Consider the following 13,713-nt stretch of genomic DNA (forward strand, 5'->3'; position numbering starts at 1 on the left):
GAGCCCACGGGGTTCTAGAGGTAAGACATGCTGGGCTCAATGAATCAGCATTCTTTATTAGATCCATTAAGTGCCAGGGGAGGGCCCTGGGCCCTTGAGCAAGTTCCAAGGCTCATCACCCTTAGGTTCAGTCTTGTCTTTTCCCCACCGTGTCTTACTCCCAGTCCACGCTTGGCTGTTGGAGGGCTCTGACTTCTGCCTTTCCTCTGGCTCCCCCAGTTATCATCCTGAATGGAGAATCTTTCCTCCTTCCAGGGACACTGAGGCTCAGGAAGGGGCATGTCCATGAGCAATCTAGCCTGACTTGTGCACCAGCCTGCACGACTGCCCATGGGATTGCCTCCCTGGTTTCCTCAGTGTTCTCAGCCTATGTGCCGGGGGCAGTAGGCAGACGTCTGGTGCTCTTTAAGTTCAAAGGCATCGTGGCCTTCCCTGTGGAGCAAAGAGAGACAAGTCAGGGATCAGAGAGGACCCGCAATTTCTCCCAGCCACACAGAACATTCTATCTGCACTCACCGGAAGCAGCGGGCACAGTAGAGGTCTCCATCGCAGCCGGCGCAGCGCAGGGTGGCATCCTCATTGCAGATGCAGCACCAGGGGAGCTCCTCTTCCTCTGCCTCCTGCCTGGGGGCCTTGGCCTGCGCCTTCTAGGAGCAGAGAGGAGTGGGGAAAGGGAGGTGTGTAGGAACACTGCCGCAGGAGCAGTTGGCCAGGGAAGGGAGGAAGGCGTGGCAGTGGCCTGGGGTTTTTCTCACCTGGGACTCTGCCCTATAGGACTGGGCCTGGGCTCTGAGAGCTGGCTCCACGGGGATGTTCAAGCCACTTGCCTCATCCAAGGCAGCTTCTTCAGTGAGCTGTGGACAGGGCAAAGACGTTCAGCTTCCTGTTCCAGGCCTAGACTCTGCCCCCCTGCCCCACGAGTATTTCTGTGTTCTGTGGCCTTAGCTTCTCAACCCATCTCCCATGATCTATTGCCTATGGCTGCTGATACCCCATCTCAAGGGGCCAGTAGGCAGGTCTGGGTCATAGGGACAGTGGAATGCCAGGTAGAACAGGAGCTGCAGAGTGGCCATTCAGTGAGAGAGTAGAGGCAGGGTGAACTGGGCCAAGTGGGTGGTGGGGCAGTGAGGCAGAGACAGGACAGGTGGTGGTCAGGTGGGTAAGGCAGGGCCCACCTGCTGCAGGACTCTCTGGATGGCTGTCTCCTCATCCTCATCATCATCACTGTCTGGGAGGTGATAGTCCTGGAGGGTCACTTGAAAGAGAATGACAGGAGCAGAGGAGGAGGAGTGAGGTTGAGAGAGTTCTCTTGAGTAGCTGTAATTTTGCCCGCAGGAGCTGGTTTGCTTTCCACGGGCACTTCTTCCAGAGCTAGGCAGCCTCTGTTGTCAACAATCACATCAGATCCTGCCCCTCCCTCCCCAACCCTGGGGGATAGGAACAGAAGGATTTGTAGTCCCTGAAGGGACTGAGGGTCCCTGGGCCCCTGATGGCTGCTACTTATTCCCTATCTATTCCTTTGGCCCAGTACCTTCCTCATGGCTCTGGGCAGAGCTCAATAGACCTCTGGACATAGCAATCCCAGCACCTGACTCAGTGTGCCAGGGAATACAGCCGTTTTGTAGAGCTTGGCCTGGGGTTGGGAGTGGAGGGCCTTCCCAATGGACAGAAGTGAGCTGCTGTTTCCCAGCCTCTACCTTTATCGGGGTCCTGTCCCCGCAGCATGGCTAGGCGCTTGGCGAGGGCCAGGATCCTCTCCTGCCTCGTGTTCTCCTCCCGCAGCTCGACTGCTGCCTCAGCCAGCAGCCTGCTCTTCTCCTCTTCCAGGGACCAGGTGGCCTGTTCCTTGGAATTAGTGCTCTGGCCCCCTGGGCCACCTTGGTTGAGGTCATTCTGGATAGGGGCAGCTGGAAGGAGTGATGTAGTTAGGGAGGCAGAGACATTCCAAGATCTCTGTGCCTATTTCTCAACTTTCTTTAAAAAACACAAAATATCAGCTTTTTGTTCAGCATTAGCTCCTGTGGTTTATATTACAAATAAAATGAGTCTTTCCTACATTTTTCCAAATGTAAAATACTAGTAATCTTAGACATGCTTTTTTCAACTACATCTATCCCCACTCCTGATATTTTTACATGTTGCCCTTAGGGTAGGTGTCCCATGGTATGAGCATCACTGCCCCAAAAGGTGAGGGTATAGGGAAGCTAAGCCTCAACCAGTCTCTCTGCTTTACAGGCTGGAATTAATACTTCCAGGGAGCAGCACAGAGAGGACACGAGAGAAGCTGAGATCTTGTAAGGCACTAGGCAGGAAGAATTCTACCAGAGTGGCTGTGGCTCTGACATGGTCCCCTTTAGATAAACATTTCAGACCAAGAGGTTCAAAATGAGACAGCTTTGGGTTCAAGTCCCAGCTCTGTCACTTAATACGTATGACCTTGGTCAATTTCCTTAAGCTCACCAGGCCTCAGTTTCCTCATTTATAAAATATGGATAATAATAGTATGTATAAGATTACGGAGGGTATTCAATGAGATTATGTCTCTGAAGCAGGGCTTCTCAGTCTTGGTTCTTTTGATATTTTGGTATTTTGATATTTTGGACAGGATAATTCTTTGTGGTAGGGGCTGCCCTGTGCACTGTATGATGTTTAGCAGCATCCCTAGCCTCTGCTCACTAGATGCCAGTGGTACCTTCTAAATTGTGAGAATCTGAGTCTGAGAGTCTCCAGACGTTGCCATATGGGCCCCGGATGGAAAAATCATCCCCAATTGAGAACCATTGCTCTGAAGCACTTGAACAGCACTGTCCAATAGAATTTTTTATGATAATGGAAGCGCTCCATATCATGGTCTGTATTTGTGTAAGACTATAGTTTAATAGCACTTGAAATGTGACTGGTACCACTGAGGAACTGAATTTTAAATTTCATTTTAATTAAATCTAAACAGCCACTTCCTCATCCTTATCATCATCATCATCATTGCATTGAACATTCACTGAACACTTACTATGAACCCGGCAGGGTCTTAAGCATTTATTAATCTCATTTACTTCTCGTAACTTCCCCGTGAGGTGGGTTCTATCATACCTCCATTTTACAGATGAGGAAAGTGAGACTTAGGTTAAGTAACTTTCCCAGGGGCACATAGCTAGTTTAAGTGGTAGAATAAGAAATTGCTGTCTGGGAGCACCTGGGTGGCTCAGTCCATTGAACATCCAACTCTTGATTTCTATTCAGATCATAATCCCAGGGTAATGGGATTGAGCCCTGTGTTGGGCTCCAGGCTGAGTGTGGAGCCTGCTTAAGATTCTCTCTCTCTCTCTCTCTCTCTCTCTCTCTCTCTCTCCCTCCCCCTCAGCTGCTCTCCCCAACTCACGTGCTCTCTCTCTCTCTCAAATTAAAAAAAAAAAAAATTAGAAATCGCTGTCTGATTCTAAAGCCTACACACTTATCCACTAGTAATACACTGGCTCCTTTTGGGGTAAACCCATCTAAAGCTTATAAAGTTGATTGTTCTCTGATTCATATTTGCATCCCAGAGGGTGGGCAACAGAGACCTTCCTACTTGGGGAAAGAGCCGGGGGCGGGGGGGGGGGGCAGGTCCCTGGGGGATCCAGGTGGAGAAGTTACCTGGGTCTCCTCGTTCCCAGCTCTCATCAATAGCCACCTCTGCTGCCAGCTGTGTCAGCAGATCCTGCGCCTGCTGGGCCTGGGTCCTTGTGTCTGGTGGCTGATGTGCCTGTTCACAGGAAGGAACTTCAGTGAGGAGTAGGGTAGAGGGGAAGCAATACCGTAAGGCTCAACGCAGTCTAGATTACAGGTGGATGCTGAAGAGTTTCCAAAGCTCTTGGAAAGGGGACTGACTAATCCAGGGCTCACATAATTGAGTAGATCTGGCCACTCTTTCCTGCCCCACCCCATCCTGCTGCTTGTCCCTGGATCCTTGGCCTGGCAGCAGGCCTGAGAATCAAGAGGTGAGGGTGGGAGGTTTTGCCAACTCCTGCAAAGTACATAGGCATACATGTATCTAGGTCCTTGTTCTAGGACCCCTGACCCCTGAGCACTCACCACCTGGGAGGTCTGAGACGGCGGAACTCTGCCCTGCAGTGCAGCAAGCCGTGCCTCCATCTCTTGGGTGGAAGGGATGGAACCCTGCGTTTCCTTCCTCAGTGCAGCTAGCCTGGCTTCTATCTCTGCTTGTGAGGCCACTGACTCTGAAATTGGTATGGGAAAGCCTTGTAAGATCCAGAGGCATCCTAGTCCCAGGAAGTCTGGATGGTATGTTTTAGATCACCCTGTGTGCCCCCACTCACTGGGCTTGTTCTGCTGGCGGAGCCGTGCTAGGCGCTCAGCAATGACTTGGTCTTGTTGGGTCAGTCCCCGGCTCTGGGGAGTGCTGGGCTTCTGCTTGGCTTCCAAGGCTGCCACACGCCTGGCAAGGTATGAGATAAGGTTCTTGAAGAATGTAGAAGGGAGGGGTGAAGGCACCTACTCACCATTTCCCATTCAAATCATTTCTAGGCATCCAGGGAGGCCTCCAATAGACAATAGTCTGTGGTTCTCATTCATATCCCTCTGTAGGCCAATCCAGCTGACCAAACAGAGGGTCTGGCTTAGAGGGCAAGATCTACCAAGAACCGTTTCTGGGGAGAGGCTGATGAGCTGCTTTGTGAGCCCAAGAGGGCAGTCAGGAGGCTGAGAGATGATATTTTCCTGACCCTGTGCTCATTTGATCTAGAGGCTGGGAAGAGAGTCCTACTCAAAGACTCCTTTGTCTTTTCCCCACCCCTATTTGTCTCTGTCCCTTTAGCACTTACTTCTTATAGTTCTGAGGTGGTGACCACTTGGAGGCATTGACAGGAGACGGTCCTCTATAGAGAAGAAATCTGGTATCAGAAGTCCCCTTATCTGCCAGTCAGTACCTCTCCCCCAAACACTTCCTGACCTGACCTCTAGCCACAGAGCACAAAGCTGTGTGGGCTGGCCAGCTACCTGGTACCATGCTTGGCTAAACCCTTGCCCATGTCAGCTTCTCACCTGGTCAGGACTTCGTGGCACTCCTTGCAGACCTTCTGTTGGGTATTCCCAGTCCGGGGCACCACTGCACTGAAGCTAAGGCAGCCGAAACAGAAGGCCCGGCCACAATTCTTACAGCCGTACTACAAGAAACATGAAGTAGGGGGATCCATCTCTCACCCGCCCCTGCAGTCTCCTCCCTGGGACTCTCCAAGCACACACACAGAGAAGACACTGAAGTTTTGACCAGCTGCAGGGAGGAGGATGAGAAATGGGGCCCCTAGGGCCTGGGGAGAGAGAGGGGTGGAGGGTAAAGCGATTCCTCAGTCTCCAGTCTTTTATTCAAATCAAGTAGAGCTTTACGTAAAATTCCCATGCTTTCTATCCTGACTTCAATTCAATGGCACTGGGGTGTAGAAAACAAATAGGCAAAACCTCATGCTGCAGGTCATGGGCTCTTCAACAAAGGAGAACCAGAGAGAGTGCAGAGCCCCTGTCTTCTGTGCTCTAGTAGAAATGGAGGGTGGTTTGGCTTCAGGGATAACAATAGCCTCCATTTATTAAGCACTTACTGTGTGCCAGGCACTAAGCTCAGCACTTAACATTCGTCATGTGATTTAATCCTCACAATTTATACACACTACTCTACTTAATCCTGATGACCACAATTATTATTCCTATCTTAGATGGGGTCAGAGAGGTTACATGACTTGCCCAAACCAAGGTGATTCCATGAATAAGACTGCAGAGGTCAAATTTGAACCCTGAGCACCCGGGTTCCAAAACCCAGGTTTCTAAGTGCTACACGGATCTGCCTCCATAGCTATTCATTTATCCAATCTGGTTCCTATCTCCTGGTCACAACTGATCAGAGGAAGCCTACAGTTTACCAGAAGAATGTGGGGCCTTGTGCAGAGGACAAAAGACTTTGCCATGGTGCCTTGGGAGCAGGAGGAAGGGAGGTAATCTAACTCAAGAAACCTGGGAAGGGCAGGCTGCATGATGGTGAAGGTTTCAGAGCAAAGGACATGGTGTGATGGAGAGTGGTCACAGGGCATTAACCAAGACTGGGCTGCGGAGGAGCAAAGTGGAGGGAAGGAACCAGCTGTATCATTCACTTAGTGGACAGAAAAGCCTACCTTTCTAGAAAAGACAGGAGCGTGCTGTATAGTTACAGGGCACTTTCACCTCCAGCACCTCTCTGGACCCTCATGCTAACCCCGAAAGCGAGGGAGAGTTAGCCCCATTTCACAGAAATGGAAACTGAAGTTCAGTGATTTCAACAAAACCAACACAGCTGGAAAGGGGCCGTAAAACCAAGTCTACGAACTTCAAGTCCAGGGCTTTTCCTCTACTCCGCGTCCTCCCTGACCTTCTAGCCCGCGGGGAGAAGACTCGCCTCCTTTTTGAAGAGGGTAAACTTGACAGCGCAGCCGTAGCACCTACTCTCCATTCTGGTGGCCGGCGCAGCGCCGCAAGGTCCACAGAGCTGAGATCACGCTTGCCGGGTCCCGGACACCCTCGGACCTTCACTAAGGCCCGCCCCCGCCCCCACCCCTACACCCTCCCGCGCTGGCTAGCTGAGGCCTCCGGCGGGAGAATCGCGATCGCCTACATCAACCGGGGAGCGGTGGCGGAAGGCGCGGGGGCTGCTGGGAGGCGTAGTTCATTCACTTGCTCGCTTCCCTCACAGACAGTCAAGCCTGATCCAGAACACGACATTTCCCAGGGGGCTAAGCGCCATTCAGCTCGCTGGCGACGACAGTCCCTGAGAATCCCTACGCACGCTTAGACTCTTGGGAGTTGTAGTACGAATCCAGTCAAGATTGGAACCATGGCGGTGGCCAAGGAGCTCTTACAGATGGACCTGTACGCCCTACTAGGTATCGAGGAGAAAGCAGCGGACAAAGAGGTGAGAACGGTGGTGAGAAGGGCCGAATCCGACCAGGCCTGGCGGCCCTTCCTGTCTTGGCGCCTCGCCAGCAGCTGGCACCCGCTTTCCAGGTTCGGCCGGGCCCTGGGCGCGGAGTGAGGGGCGGCCCGACGGCCTTAGAAGGTGGTTTCCCAGACGTTTCCTGGCCGGTCTGAGGGCCTCACGAGGAATTGGGGTGCACAGAAAGAAGGCTCCTTGCGCAGGGTACTGTACTCTCCCTATGGCCCTTGTGTAGAAGAGAAGTGGTTGAGTGAACTGAATGAGAGGAAACCCTAGCCCCCTCCCTGCGCCTGCGCAGTGTCAGCCCCTGACTCCGCTTCTGCCGTGTCGGTGGCTTGAGGTACTACTACATAGTCACCTATGAAGGCCGATTTAACTCCGCTTAGAGCCTAGGGCGGGAAAAAAGGCCGAGTCTCAAGGTTTCTCCACTCCCTTTTCATCTTTCTTGGCAGTGTGACCTATGACTTTGTCATTTCTTTTTTCCACCCCAGCCCATTGTTGCCCTCTGAAAACGTGCTATTGGGCTCAGAGACGGAAGATCAGAAGAGTAAAGGCAGATGGCCTTAAATTAAGTTCCACGGGAAAGGGTTGATAAAGGTGCCAGGGAGTGAGATACTAACCGATCAAGCTATAATTAGGAGTTTTGTTATCTTCCCCTGGATAATGGTAGAGGTTGTAACAATGTAGGAAGGGGAAGCAGATAATTCATCAGATGAAAGTTAATGCCCGCGAATGTCCCTGTAGTTCCTGGCTGTCTAGCTCATGGCTTGAGTGAGCTTGTGAGAAGAGGAGGCTCTGGGGCAGAAAAGCAAGGAGACCCACAGGGTTCTGGAAGAGAGATGCTATCAGCCTGCACATCACTGTCTCCCGCAGCTGCCACTGAAATCAGGAGTGGGCCGTGGGTGTGTACAGAGCACCAAAAGCATCCGCTACACCCATCTCATAAATCCTAAAATTTCAGTGTTAATAATGCCCAACACCTATATAGTGCTTACTGTGGGCTGGACTCTATTCTGAGTGCTCTACATTTGTAAATTATTTAATTGGTACTTCATTAATAGTGAGAAATTACTTTGGACATTTCACACCAAACCCAGCCAATATGTTGGAACCCTGAAGTTGGGAACTTCTGAGGAAGGCATTTGGGTAGCTGCTGATGTGTGTATTGCTCAGAGCTGGACGTGGATGGATGAGATGCCATTAAAGGGGTCAGGTGAGGCTATTGTCTAGCAAGAGACCAATGTCTGATTGGGTCAGTATGGATAGGATCCATTTTTCACTCAGATGAGATAAGGGATATGTGAGAAGGCTCTTTATACAGGATAAAAGGTGCTGTTCCTATCTTTTAATAGGGGGAGGCACAACTATAATATAAGGAAGAACATGGTAAATTCCTTAAGAGGGATACAGACAAAGTACTGTGGATTTTCATAGTATGCTGAGGTGGTTTCTAGTTTGGGAGAAGGGGTGGGGAAAATAGATAAGTCGTTTGAAGCCTTGAAGAACAGGCAGAGTTTGGCTATGTGGAGAGGAAGGAAGGATACTCCAAGAAAGGGGAGTCCACTTTGTCTGGAGCATAGGCCAAGAAGAAAGAGTAAAATTAGATAAACTGTGAAAAGTAGACTTGAAACTTTGGAGACACTGTCTAGTTTCATGGTGATGGATACTTTTTGGTAGAGAGCCAGGGAGACCTAGGCCCTGATGTTCCCTCTTTCCTTGGTTCAGTGCCTGTCATATTTTCTAACAGTGCCTGGAGGACCTTTATATATATATATTTATTTATTTATATATATATAAAGCATGTAGAAAAAAAGGCCTTCTAAACTTTGGTTGTCTGGTCATATAGTCTAGGAGTTGTTCCTTTGGTGTCCATAGAAAGGTGACATGAAGGGAGTAAACCCTGAAATCATGTATAATATTGTGTATTCATTTTTGAGGAGAGGAGTTAATTCTTACCCCAAAAAAGACTAAAGAAGCCATGATCTAGGCCAATCTCCTTGTATTAATGATGGTGAAACTGAAGCTCAGAGAGGGTGGTTAGTGACAGAATTGGAACTGGAACCTAGATTCCCTGATGCCTGGACCAGGTCATGTTCCTTCCACTGTGTCACTTTGGCCCTTGTCCAGCACCATACAGCTCAGCTCATACCAACACCAATTTTAACTTTCCTTCAGACCACTTTTCTGTGTATATCTGTATATCCATCTGCTGGTTTGAGTTCTCCATTTGGATGCTTCACGGGGGTCTAAATCTTACTACATCTAAAATTGAATTCTGGACCTTCTGTCTCCAAACCTTCTCCTTCCTTGCACTTCTCTCTCATGGTAAATGGCACTACCATCCATCCACTTGAACTAGGAACCTGGAGTCATTCTTTGCCCAACGTGGGGCTCAAACTCATGACCCTGGGGTCAAGAGTCGCATTCTCCACTGACTGAGCCAGTCAGGTGCCCCTGGAGTTGTTGTTGATACCTCATCTTCTCACTTCTGCCATCTAGTCCATCACCGGGTGCTAATGAGTTACCCTCCCAAATAATTCTCAAAACTGTTCACTTATCTTTGTTTCCACTGCTGCCAGTCCAGCCCAAGCCCTATCAACTTCCATCTGAACAATTATAGTAGTCTTCCAATTTGTCTTTTTACTTTCAATCTGTTGCATTTTGACCTGTTGTACACTGACATTCTATTCTTTTCACAGAAAATGGAATGATCTTGATAAGAGCCCTATTGCACTTTTAATAATACACTCAATATAATTTCTTAACCCTTCATGCATGTATTTCCTTCTGCCAGGAATACTCCTCTGCCGCTTCTGTTAACCTGGGTTACTTAAAAAACATTTTTGGGGGTTAAATGTCCGACTTTGGCTCAGGTCATGATCTCATGGTTTGTGGGTTCGAGCCCCAGGTTGGCCTATGTGCTGACAGCTCAGAGCCTGGAGCCTGCTTCGGATTCTGTGTCTCCCTCTCTCTCTTTCCCTCCCCTGATTGCATATTATAAATTTTTTTTTTAGATTTTTTAAATGTTTGTTTGTTTATTTATTTATTTATTTATTTATTTATTTTGGAGAGAGAGAGAGACAGAGTGTGAGCAGGGGAAGGGCAGAGAGAGGGAGGGAAAGAATCCCAGGCAGTCTCCGCACATCAGTGCAGAGCCCCACACAGGGCCTGAACCCACGAAACACGAGACCATGAGCTGAGCCTAAATCGAGTTGGATGCTTAACCGACTGAGCCACCCAGGTGGCTCAGTAACCTAGCTGAGGTAACCTAACTTACTTAAAAGTAACCTAACCTGGGTTACTTTTATTTATCCTCCAGAACTCAACTTAAATGGCATATCCTTAGAGAGGCCTTGTCTATTATTCTCTTTCATAACAGTTGGCTTTCCTCCTTTCTAGCACTTATTTCAGTTCGTAATTACATATTTATTTGTGTGATTATTTGTTTGGTGCCTTAATCCCCTCTGTACTCCTAGCTCCGAGGAGTGGATCTGGTTCATTCACTTCTGTAGCAGCCCCTTCTGTGACTGACACAGAAGAGGCTCTCTCGATAAATATTTGTTGAATGAATGAGGTAGTGGCTATAGAGACCACTACAACTTGACTTGAGAATCAGGAACCTTGAGGCAGTCACTGTCTCTCTTCGGGGCTGACTTTCCTCAAATGTAAAATGAGGGAGCTGGGCAAACTCTGGCTTCAGGGGTCAAATGGCCTCTACTACAAATTTTGTAATAGGCCATGAGCTAAGAATGGTTTTTACACATTTAAAGGATTGTAAAAAAAACAAACAACTCAACAGCAAAAAATCAAACATGTTAAAAAATGGGCAAAGGACTTGAATAGATATTTCTCTAAAGAAACACATAAATGGCCAACAAGTACATGAAAAGTTGTCCAGGGGCACCTGGATGGCTCAGTCGATTGAGCGTCCAACTTCAGCTCAGGTCATGATCTCATGGTTTGTGAGTTCGAGTCCCACATTGGGCTGTGTGCTGACAGCTCCTATTCTGTGTCTGCCTCTCTCTGCTCCTCCCTCGCTCACTCTCTGTGTCTCTCTCCTTCAAAAATAAATAAACATTAAAAGCGAAAAAAAAAGATGTCCAATACCACTAATCATTAGGTAAATATAAGTCAAAAACACAATGAGATACTACTTTACACCCATTGTGATGGCTATAACTATTATTATTATTTTAAGCTTATTTATTTTTATTTTGAGAGAGAGAAAGGGGCAGGGAGAGAGAGAATCCCAAGCAGGCTCCATGCTGTCAGCACAGAGCCCAGTGTGGGGCTGGATCTCAGGAACTATGAAATCATGAGCTGAGCTGAAATCAAGAGTTGGACGCTCAACCGACTGAGCCACCCAGGTGCCCAAAAGAGAGAGAGCATGTAGCGCAGAGCCTGACTTGGGGCTCAATCCCAGGACCCTGGGAGCACAACCTGAGGCAAAATCAGGAGTTGGTCACTCAACCAACTGAGCCACCCAGGCGCCCTGTAAGTTATATATATTTTATAATGAAAACAACCAACTAACCAAGCCAAACCAAAATCAGAACAAAAAGGAATGTTTGACAAAGACCACATGTGGCCTCCTAAAATTTTTGGCCTTTTACAGAAAAAGTTTGCCTACCCATACTAGAATTAGGGGCAAGTTCAGCTCTACCTTTCTATTCATGGAACTTACCCCTTCTGTCAACCTCGTAGTGCATCGAGCCTCACAGGTTCAGAAATGGGCTAAACAACGCCTTTGGTGGAAATTTAAAGACTCAGCAATTCCCAGGTAGACATTTTTGTTCCCATTCCAGCCTCAGAGGAGATAGGCTGGGCACGATGTAATCTTCTTGTAGAAAAGCCTTGAGTCAAGGACCTGGATTTGGTGTGGAAGCGTTCCTGGGAAGAGGATCATGCCCTGGAAATTCAGTCCCCTGCTAGAATCCAAAGCAGTAAGCCCCTGATGCTTACGTGCTCATGTGCACGTGCCTATGTGTGCTCATGCATACACCCCCCATCTCCCACTCACTCACTCACTGTCTACTGGGGCAAGTCCCCAAGGCCTGCCAAAATGAAGACTAGGTCATGAATTCATGCTGTTTGCAAGCCCTCGAGAGAATCTGAAATAATCTCAGGAATTAACCTGGGCGACTACAGTGGCGTTATGGCCTTTTTCCTAGTTCTGCTCTTGTCCTCTTGAGCCTCTTCACACAGCAGCCAGAGTAAGCCTTTAGAATGTGGATCAGATTGTGTCACTTCTGCTCCAACTTCCCAGTGGCTTCTCATCAGTCTTAGAGTAATACCTGAAGGCCTTTCCTGGCCCTTGGGGCTCTTGTTGCCTTTCCTTCATGTTCCCTGCCATTCTCCCCTTGCTCACTAAGCTCCTGCCATCTCAATCCTATGTTATGTTATGTTATGTTATGTTATGTTATGTTATGTTATGTTATGCATAGCATAAAATTTACCATTTTAACTCTTTTTTAAAAATGTTTGTTTATTTATTTATTTTTGAGTGAGAGAGAGCACAAGCCAGGGAGGGGCAGAGAGACAGAGGGAGATACAGAATCCAAAGCAGGCTCCAGGCTCTGAGCTGTCAGCAGAGCCCAATGCAGGGCTTGAACTCATGAACTGTGAGATCATGACCTGAACCAAAGTTGGACGCTTAACTGACTGAGCCACCCAGGTGCCCTATTTTAACCCTTAAAAAAATTTTTTTTTAAATCTTTATTTATTTTTAAGAGAGAGTGCAAGCGGGGGAGGAACAGAGAGAGAGGGAGACACAGAATCCGAAGCAGGCTCCAGGCGCCCAGCTGTCAGCACAGAGCCCGACACGGGGCTCGAACTCACAAACTGTGAGATCATGACCTGAGCCAAAGTCGGACGTCCAACCGACTAAGCCACCCAGGCGCCCCTAACCCTAACCCTTTTTTAAAAAATGTTTTCTATTTATTTTTGAAAGAGAAAGAGTGAGAGCAAGCGGGGGAGGGGCAGAGAAAGAGGGAGACCAAGGATCCAAAGCCGGCTCCGAGCTGACAGCAGAGAGACCAATGTAGGGCTTGGACCCACAGACTGCAAGATCATGACCTGAGCCAAAGTTGAACACTTAACCTACTGAGCCACCCAGGTGCCCCTAAGATGTTATTTTTTAAAAGTAATTTGTATACCCAGTGCGGGACTTGAATTCACAACCCCAAGGTCAAAGTGAGCCAGCCAGGTGCCCCCCTTTTTAAGTTTGAATAATATTTCGTTGAATGTATATGCCACATTACCATATTTTGTTTATCCATTCATCTGTTGACATACGTTTGGATCATTTCCACCTTTTGACTGTTGTGAATAATCCTACTATGAACACAAGTGTATATATATCTGTTAAAGTCCTGCTTTCAGTTCTTTTGGATATATACCCATAAAGGGAATTGCTGGACCATATGATAACTCTATGTTTAATATTTTGGTTATACTGCCTTATGCAGCAGCTACACCATTGTACATTCCCACCAGCAATGTACAAGTGTTCCGATTTCTCCACATCCTTTGCAACACTTGTTATTTCCTCTTTTTTTGGATAATAACCTTCCTTCTGGGTGTGAAATGGGCCTCAGGTGATTTTTTTCAAACTCATCTAACACATTCTTGCTTCAGGGCCTTTATATCTGCTAATCCTTCTGCTTAGAACATTCTTCTCTGGCAGTTGGTATTTTATATCTCATTCCACCCCTTATTCAGATTTCTTTTCATGTATAACCTCCTCAGGGAGGGTTTCCCTG

The 13,713-nt window shown here is 48.1% G+C and overlaps 2 protein-coding genes across 3 annotated transcripts in view; one reads left to right on the forward strand and one right to left on the reverse strand.

Annotated features, from left to right (window-relative positions):
* Positions 1-36: 36 nt before the first annotated feature.
* Positions 37-6,567, reverse strand: ZFYVE19 (zinc finger FYVE-type containing 19). Its single transcript, XM_078448498.1, has 11 exons — positions 6,419-6,567; positions 5,041-5,162; positions 4,821-4,874; positions 4,317-4,435; positions 4,072-4,217; positions 3,634-3,742; positions 1,698-1,907; positions 1,176-1,255; positions 756-854; positions 517-647; positions 37-432 (listed from the first exon to the last, which is right to left on the reverse strand). Exons 1-11 carry the CDS (start codon positions 6,470-6,472, stop codon positions 363-365), a joined length of 1,194 nt encoding a protein of 397 aa, XP_078304624.1. The 5' UTR covers positions 6,473-6,567; the 3' UTR covers positions 37-362.
* Positions 6,568-6,740: 173 nt separating this feature from the next.
* DNAJC17 (DnaJ heat shock protein family (Hsp40) member C17) overlaps positions 6,741-13,713 on the forward strand; it is a 42,141-nt gene continuing 35,168 nt past the window's right edge. For both annotated transcript variants that reach the window (XM_060618912.2, XM_060618913.2), the window contains exon 1: positions 6,741-6,931. In XM_060618912.2, coding sequence (XP_060474895.1) covers positions 6,854-6,931 — 78 coding nt within the window. In that variant the 5' untranslated portion in view covers positions 6,741-6,853. The remainder of the gene's footprint in view (positions 6,932-13,713) is intronic.

This window comes from Panthera onca, chromosome B3 (genome assembly GCF_046562875.1).
Source record: "Panthera onca isolate mPanOnc1 chromosome B3, mPanOnc1 haplotype 2, whole genome shotgun sequence".
NCBI classification, from domain to species: Eukaryota; Metazoa; Chordata; class Mammalia; order Carnivora; family Felidae; genus Panthera; species Panthera onca.

Excerpts from the sequence above, each read along its gene's own strand:
- ZFYVE19 (XM_078448498.1), bottom strand. The coding sequence starts at position 6,472 with ATGGAGAGTAGGTGCTACGGCTGCGCTGTCAAGTTTACCCTCTTCAAA. Across the intron at positions 5,163-6,418 it reads TTACCCTCTTCAAAAAGGAG|TACGGCTGTAAGAATTGTGG; the intron begins GCGAGTCTTCTC and ends TGTTTCTTGTAG. Across the intron at positions 4,436-4,820 it reads CCACCTCAGAACTATAAGAA|GCGTGTGGCAGCCTTGGAAG; the intron begins GTAAGTGCTAAA and ends ATACCTTGCCAG.